An 8,581-nucleotide genomic window follows, 5' to 3' on the forward strand; every position below is an offset into this window, starting at 1 on the left:
TCCCCCCCTTCCCCTCCCCTCCCGCTTCCCTGACTCCAACAGCTATTACAACTCCAACTCCAATCCTATAGACAGAGATGACAAAGTGACAAAAAAGCCCAGTCTGGGGGGCTCCTTAGGCAGTCCCCCTCCCAGGCCTCCAGAAGAGGTAAGCAGAGAACCCTGGAATATGAAGAACTAGCTGTTAGGTGACAAGAAGCTGCTGGTGACACCCAATCTTGTCTCTACGTGATTGTGCTGAGGATTTCCTGAAGGACAACCCCTCCCCTCCAGCCAACAAGGGCCGCATAGGCAGGGGCACACAGAGAGGGACTTCTCACAGGGAGGGACTTCTCCCAGGCAGGGAGCCAGAGGGAGAGATGAAGGGGAGCTGAGGCAGAGACAAGCTGGGGAGCCCCCTGCTCTGCAAAGCACACCGCCTGCGTTAATCCGAAACATGAGCCTGCAGAGGAGAAAACTGCAAAAAGAAATCAGCAACTTGGCAGGAAGAGAAGAGAAGCGTGAGAGAAGAAAAGGGAAAGCTGGTTTAGTGGGAATGAGGGGGCTGGTGCCCCACATACTATTCCTGTTCCACTCGGTCCCTCTCCTGCCGCCGAAGCCTGGGGACAGAGAACAGACAGGGTTAGCAGAGGTGGGGAAGAGTACCTGGGGACAGGTGAGGAACAGGGGCCCAGCTGAGGGCCCTCATGCCCTCATGCCCACACTGGGGCTAGTCCCTTTTCATCCCCCCAGCAAAGGGGAATGAGAGAGGGCTGGCTCCTTCCTATTCCTAAGGAGTGTGGAGCAAGGTGTGTGTGTGTGGAGCTAGAGGGAGGGTCCCAGACCCTTACCTGTCTGCATCTGTCACCAAGGCCAGCCGCCCATAGTCCCAGGCCACCTTCCGGAGGATAGAGAATAAGAACAGCAGTGCCTGAGGGAAGAGGGGGCAGTTGGCAAGTGCAGAGGCTGTCCACCTGCTGGACTAGGGGGCAGGAGCAGAGGGTCCAAAATCTTGTCTTAGAAGGGGATGACCCTGGCTCGGGTGAATGGTCAAAGTCGAGGCTTGGGCTGGATGATGGGGACTCCTCCTGCTTAAGCCTGGGAAGCCAGGGGCAGGTGGCAGAGTGGTTAGAGCTGGAGGTGTTTGCCAGGTGTGTACAGGGCATGGATGCCAAGGTAGGGGGTGGCAGCAGGCACTCACAAGGAAGCACATGAAGTCAAGAGCCAGCACGGTGGGGACGCCCCCAAAGGGCAGGCCCTGCAGGACAGTGCTGCGGATGCGGGCACTGTAGCAGTAGTCCTTGGGGTTGCTGTTGTTGAGGGCCGTGGTGCCCAGTGTGGCCAGCAGAAAGGGCAGCATGGCTGCTACTGCCGCATGGTCCTCCTGGGCAGAGGGTGGAACAGTCAGCTGGGTTTGCCCCCATTCCCTTCATGGCCCAGTAGGGTGGGTGTGGGGAGGGGGCAGTGAGGGCAGATCACCAGGCTGCCTGGGTAGGTGGAAGCTCTGGCCTCTGGAGGTAAGGGCCTAGGGAGGGGAGAGTTGAGTCACATGGATTTACCTTCACTGGCAATCTGGCTATGACACCCCACCCTGGGTGTGGGGAACGCAGTCTAGATGCCAGGCCTGGACTGGGGAGGCTGGTTTCATTAAGAGGCTGGTTTCATTTTCAGGAAGGGGTCTGTGATTTTCTAACATCTATCTAAATGCCCCCTGCCCCCGCCACCCCCACACTTCTCATTCTTTCTGTCTTAGGGCAGGGGGTGGAGCTGAGCCTGGGAAGACAGCGAGGGGTCTTAGACTTGAGGACTCAGGGTAAGATGAGGGGTCTCCGCGTGAGGGGAAAATGGGTCAGGAGCCAGCTGCCTCATCCTGATCTTTTCTTTCTATGCCTATTAGAAAAATGACACGATTTCATTTGATTAGGGTTTTGAACGCTGTTAATCACCTCTATATAACTGGCTTAGGTTCGACGATGGGTCAGAGTAGGAAGTCAAGTAAATAGCAGGACTTCTGCATTCGAGTTACCTCCCTGGCCCCAGCCACTCCTGCTTATTCTCATTTCTCTTCCCTATACCGTTCTCCTCTCTTCAGTTGTTTGCACAGGATCACCTGAGTGTTATGAGTACTACAACTCCCACAGTGCCATGCTCCTGCCTCAAAGCAGGGAAGGCTGGGAAAGCTATGCCCTCCGGCGAGCTTTTCCACTGGCAAAGGAGGGGAGAGTGGGTGGGGGCCTCTTAGCCTGCCTGGGCGCCAGGGTGCTGTCTGGTTCCCTGCTACTGGCCAGCTGCGTTGATGCTTAGAGTGGATGGGGTGGCCAGGAGGAGGAGGAAAGGGACAGCCAGCCTGAGTGCCTGGGTTCTCAAAGTGCTTGGGGACAGAATAGAGTGGGCCCCTGGGGAGAATCCCAGGATGGCGGAGAAGTGTGGCCTCAGCAGTGCAACACTGCCCCACCCATTTTACTGGGGGGTCCCTGGGGGACCCTTCTGCTGACAACACTGAAGCTCTGCCTTGGGGGCGGGGGGTGGGGGAAGGTCCTCAGGGAAGGAAAAGGAAAACCAGACAAAGAGAACAACAAAACTAGAAACAGTGATTGCAACTTCGGGAGCAGGGTCCCTTAGCTCCCAGGGGGAATCAGAGTGTTTCTCCTGCCTCTTCCTAACACTTCAACCACAGGGCAAGAGGCAGAAGCCCTCAGATGGAGGGGAGGATGGAGTTGTTTATGTGTTTTACTTGGTCCCAGGGAGTCTCTGCAAAGCCTGGATTCGGAAGACTAAAGGAGTAACTGCTGGTGTGTCATGCCTCCCCCTTTTCCAGTTCAAGCTGCCTTTAAAAATACACCAATTTAGTAATTGTATCAGGTACCATTTGTCCAGTGCCCTCAGTTTCAAGAATAATATATACGTGATTTCATTCAATCCTCAACGATCCTGAGTTGAGTGTCATTGACATTTTAGGGTGGGGGCACAGGGACTCAGAGGTTAGGTAACTTTCCCAAGGTCACACTGCTAATAAAATGAGGGACCTGGGACCCAAACCTAGCTCACCTTCTTTTTAAAGCTAGAATGCTTTTCAGGGTACCACAATGCTTTTCTGATGTACCTAGAACAGGACTCGGCAAACCATGGAAGCTTTATAAATGCTCATTAAAAGTTCTCAGGCCAGAGAACTTGAGGGTGCTGTAGAAATGTGTGTGTCCAGGTATGTGTGTCTAGGTAAATGTGTGTTGATGTGTGGACCTGTGTCCAGCAGGAGCTAGGTGACTGCATGGCAGTCCACGGAAATGAAGGGAGTTGTTGGCTTCGAAGTGGGGGTGTGAACATGGGTGTGTCTGGGAGCCCGGGTATGTAAACATAAGACGCAGAGAACCCTAGCGCACTATGGGAGGTTAAAGGTAGGTATAGGTATCTTGGGTTGGGGGGGCTCTAACTAGTCCCCCTTTCTCAATTCTCAACTCCAATGTACTCCAGCAATCTCAACACTCCATTCCCACCCCTTGCCTGTTTCTCTGAATTCCAAGGCTCCACTAGATCAGAATGAAATGAGAACAAGCCCCAGAGTACCATTCCTATCACCTCCTGTCATATCCACACCAAAGAAAGGTAGAGCATTTTGGAAGCTTCTATATGAATTGGCCCCAGCAGGGTGGACAGGGTCTAGCTAGATGCTTAGTAACTGAAATCACCATGTTCCTCTGCTCTCGGCCTTCTTAGGGTCACAAAGCACTCTCACCTCCACAACTGCATTAATTCTCCCACCTGCATGGGAGGAAGGCAGGGTGCACTCAGATCACTATCCCCATTTTACAGGGAGGAAGCAGGAACCCAGCAGGGGAAGCAACTTGCACGGTGACAGGACAGGTAAGGGGTGGAGCCTGGGCTGGCGGCTCTGCCGGTTGACAGGCCTGCTCCAAGCTTTTAATTGTGGGGGCGGGGTTGCTGGGCTGAGTTTCATCAAGGGCAGCTGCTTTCTTTTTTTTTTTTTTTGAGACGGAGTCTCGCTCTGTTGCCCGGGCTGGAGTGCAGTGGCCGGATCTCATCAGCTCACTGCAAGCTCCGCCTCCCGGGTTTACGCCATTCTCCCGCCTCAGCCTCCCCAGTAGCTGGGACTACAGGCGCCTGCCACCGCGCCCGGCTAGTTTTTTGTATTTTTTTAGTAGAGACGGGGTTTCACCGTGTTAGCCAGGATGGTCTCGATCTCCTGACCTCGTGATCCGCCCGTCTCGGCCTCCCAAAGTGCTGGGATTACAGGCTTGAGCCACCGCGCCCGGCCGGCAGCTGCTTTCAAAGCCAGCACTGGGCTGAGCAACTGAGAAGAGGGAAGACACTGAGGCAGAATACCTCGGGGATGGGAGGTGGCAGTTCTTCCACTCCACAAGGTGCCTGCACCAGCTATATCCCAGAGTTTCTCTAGTCTGATATTGAGGCTTTAGCTAGAAGTATGTCCAGAGAGTGATGGAGGATTTTATTTCTAGCTAACTTAAGGTTTTATTTTACCATTAAGGAGTGTGTGCATGGTGGGGGTTGGAGAGCTATAGCTTATATGCCTTTTTTTTGGTTGTTATGTATTTTTTTGAGATGGAGTCTCGCTCTATCACCAGGCTGGAGTGCAGTGGCGCGATCTTGGCTCACTGCAACCTCCGCCTCTTGGGTTCAAGGGATTCTCCTGCCTCAGCCTCCCGAGTAGCTGGGACTACAGGCGCATGCCACCATGCCCAGCTAATTTTTGTATTTTTAGTAGAGACAGGGTTTCACCATGTCGGCCAGGATGGTCTCAATCTCTTGACCTCATGATCTGCCCACCTCAGCCTCCCAAAGTGCTGAGATTACAGGCGTGATACAAACTTTTTCAATGGAGTTACTGGACAAGATTTAAGTTAGGGCTTGGGATCAAAGCAACGCCATGTGGTCTGCGGGGAGGAGGTGAAGATGGAAGCTAGCTCTGTTACTATGAAACCTGAGTCTGTCTTCCAATCTGTAACAAAGAGATATGAATATTCTTACTCTACCCCTACCCACTTCAGAGTATCCGGATAGGCAAAGAATATATCCACAAGTGAGCATAAAAGTAGTAGTAAGTGCCAGGCGCGGTGGCTCATGCCTGTAATCCCAGCATTTTGGGAGGCCGAGGTGTGCAGATCACAAGGGGAGGAGTTCGAGACCAGCCTGGCCAATATGGTGAAACCCCGTCTCTACTAAAAAAATACAAACATTAGCCGGGTGTGGTGGCGTGAGCCTGTAGTCCCAGCTACTCGGAAGGCTGAGGCAGGAGAATTGCTTGAAACCAGGAGGCAGAGGTTGCAGTGACCCTAGATCATGCCACTGGGTGACAGAGTGAGACTCCATCTCAAAAAAAAAGTAGTAGTAGGCAGGGTGGGGTGGCTCACCCCTGTAATCTCAGCACTTTTGGAAGCCAAGTTGGGAAGATCCCTTGAGCCTAGGAGTTGGAGGCTGCAGTCAGCCATGATCATGCCACTGCACTCCAAACTGGGCAACAGAGCAAGACCTTGTCTTCAGGAAAAAAAAAGCCAGGCATGGTGGCTCACACCTATAATCCCAGCACTTTGGGAGGCTGTGGTGGGAGAATCGCTTGAGCCCAAGAGTCTGAGACCAGCTTGGAAAACACAGGAAAACCCTGTCTCTACAAAAAATACCCCCCCAAAATTTAGCTGGGCATGGTGGTGCACGTCTGTAGGCCCAGCTACTCTAGAAGCTGAGGTGGGAGGATCACCTGAGCCCAGGGAGTTCCAGGCTGCAGTGAGCCGAGATCATGCCACTGCACTCCATCCTGGGTGACAGACAGAGACCCTGTTTAAAAAAAAAAAGGAAAGAAAAAAGAAAAACAGAAAAAAAAAAGTAGTAAAATAACACATGTATTAAAAATGTTTATTTAACTCTTCTTTTGTGCCAAGCACTGTCCTAAGCACTTTACAAATGTAACTCATTTGCTCCCCATCACAACCCCAGGAGGACACTGAGGTACAGAGAGAGTATATGAGCTACTCAAGGTCACACAGTCAGTCTGTGGTAGACCCAGATAAGGACCCAGGCTGCCTGGCTCAAGTGTATGCTCTTAATCACCGCACTTTGCAGAGATATCTGCAAACAAGAGCCACTTCCACCAGGGAGCTGGAGGCAGCCAGTTACCACTGTGGAGAAATGCCATACCCTATTTCTACCTGCTTGCCTTTCCTCTTGCTTGTAGCTTCCCTCCACTCAGGCCTTGGGTTTGTGATTTCAGGTTCTGAGGCAGGTGTAGGGGACAGGCACCGTAGTCTGGTGGTTAAAAGCACAGACTCTAGGATGTGACAGACCAGGCTTCTAACCTGGGAAAATTACTTAGTCACCCTGGGACTCAGTTTCTTCATTTGTAAAATGGGCCAATAATCCAGTTGTGTCGTTGTTCTGGGGATTAAAAGCTCTTAATACAGTTCAAGGCATATAACGGGCTCCAGGAATTAGCTATTGTTATTAATAAGGTATGGAATAAAAGGGGTTGGTTTAGAGAAAGAAAATTGGTGAAAACAAAATAAGAAAAAAACACAAAATTTAACATGATAGAAATATAACAGAGCCCCTCAGCCAGGTTGGGCTTCTTATTCAGACCTAAGGGTTTACACTGTGTTAGGGATTCTGCCAGTGAGTGATAGGGAATATTCTCACTCTTTGAACATACCCCATCCATCTGTGGCAGCCTGGGAGGTGGGGGCATGGGAGAGTAATGGGTCAGAAGTTCGGAGATGATAACCCATTATTGATCAACTACCAGGAAGGATGCCAAGTTCTTTACTTGTTACCTTGTTTGATCCCCATGATAAAACTTGTAAGGAGGTGGTAGTAACCACACTTTTTTTTTTTTTTTTTTTTGAGACAGTCTCGCTCTGTCACTCAGGCTGGAGTGAAGTGTCACGATCTCGGCTCACTGCAACTTCTGCCTCCCAGGTTTAAGCCATTCTCCTGCCTCAGCCTCCCGAGCAGCTGGGATTACAAGTGTGTGCCACCATGCCCGGCTAATTTTTGTATTTTTAGTAGCGATGGGGTTTCACCATGTTGGCCAGGCTGGTCTCGAACTCCTGACCTCAAGTGATCTGTCTGCCTCAGTCTCCCAAAGTGCTGGAATTATAGGCATAAACACACTTTTTAATGAAAACTGAGGTTCAGACAGGTTAAATAACTTGTCAAGGTCACACAGCTGAAGAATGGTAGAGCTAGAATTTGAACCCAGGTCTCTAAGACTCTGCTATACTTGGAGGGAACTTGTATGATGTCCCAAGGGGGTTCTTAGTTACCCACTGCCTGCCTTCTGCCTTGCCATGTCCCCACCCACCCACAGGCCAAGACTGCACTGAGTGAGCCAACAGCAGGCCCCAGCATGTGCCACCTGGGGCATGCCAGGGCCTGGACCCTCTGGTGCCCTGGAGGACAATCATGCTGCCAGCACACCCCCACTTGAAGCCTGGCTGACACTCCCACTCCCCTCCTCATCCTGGCCTGGGAGGCAGGATGGGCCTCTCTTCAGCAGGTGTTAGGCACAGCCTCATTGCTCCCAGGCTGCTGCAGACCGGTATTGGGTAGGCAAGCCCCAGCCCCCCAGGGCAGTGGAGTGCTCAAGCTTGCCCTGAGCAGCCAGACCTCTGCCCAGGGTACCCAGGCAGGTGGCAACATAGAGCCCCAAGGGCAGCCTCTGACCTCTCCTCCTCACTTCCAAAGCGTCCTTTCCTTTTCTGGGGAACAAGGAGCCAAGCTTTGGGACTGTCCGCCTTAGGCGTTCAAGACAGCCAGGAGGGACAAAGCGGCGCCCCGTCCCCGCAACAGGGCCTTTGCCCCACTCTTTAGTTCCGCGTCTGAATCTTTTCCCCACCGCACCCTCCAACGCAGGCCCGGGCGGCTCATGAATGAACTGCACTGTGTGGGGCGTAAGGAGAGGACACGCTCCCGGGGCCGGCCGCCTCCCCAGCCTGCAGACCAGTCAGTCCCCAGAAGGGTGGGGGGCAGCCGCCGGCCTCATGCCAGCGCCTGCGAACCCTGCCCTTGCCCAAGCTCGAGCCCTTACCCTGGGCCGGCTTCGGGTGTACTGGCCCCCGGGAGCAGCAGAAAAAATAAAAGGGACAGAAGGCATCGGACTTGGCGACCCCGGAGTCCAAAACTCGGGGGCGGGGGCGGCTAGTTCCCCACAGCGGCGGCGGACAGGCGGGGCGCAGCTGGCAACCCCGAGGGGCGCGCAGGGGACGCGCACCTGCACCGGGCAGGTGGGAGAAGAGTGGCACTCGGGGGCCGGGGGCCCCACCTCTTGGGATCTCCCCGGGGCTGGGGAGAGCGGGCGGCGCGTATCTGGACCTACGGCAGGGGTTGGAGGACTCACATTTGGCTCGGGATGGTGCGGGGTTGGGGGCAGCGCGCGCCACCGCTGGGTCCCGCGGGCCCGGGCACCTCTGGGTCCCGCAGGAGGTTGAAGGGAGGGGACGCGCAGCTAAGTCCAGGTTTTTTCTTTGGGTGGTGGTGGGATCTTCGAAGAAAAGAGAGAGGGCTGGGGAGGGGTCGCGTACTCACCCCCAGGCGCAGACTCCGCTCCGGCTCGGAGCCCCGGGTTGGGGCGGGGCGG

At 53.8% G+C, this 8,581-nt stretch overlaps 1 protein-coding gene across 1 annotated transcript in view; it reads right to left on the reverse strand.

The window, feature by feature from the left end:
* The window catches only part of TMEM63B (transmembrane protein 63B), a 27,960-nt gene extending 19,385 nt beyond the window's left edge, over positions 1 to 8,575 (reverse strand). Inside the window, exons 1-4 of the mRNA XM_011960338.1 lie at positions 8,530 to 8,575; positions 1,181 to 1,363; positions 831 to 910; positions 561 to 599 (exon numbers count right to left, since the gene is read on the reverse strand). Coding sequence (XP_011815728.1) covers positions 561 to 599; positions 831 to 910; positions 1,181 to 1,339 — 278 coding nt within the window. The 5' untranslated portion in view covers positions 1,340 to 1,363; positions 8,530 to 8,575. The remainder of the gene's footprint in view (positions 1 to 560; positions 600 to 830; positions 911 to 1,180; positions 1,364 to 8,529) is intronic.
* Between the last annotated feature and the right edge of the window lie 6 nt (positions 8,576 to 8,581).

Source organism: Colobus angolensis, unplaced genomic scaffold (genome assembly GCF_000951035.1).
Source record: "Colobus angolensis palliatus isolate OR3802 unplaced genomic scaffold, Cang.pa_1.0 Scaffold51, whole genome shotgun sequence".
Taxonomy (NCBI): Eukaryota; Metazoa; Chordata; class Mammalia; order Primates; family Cercopithecidae; genus Colobus; species Colobus angolensis.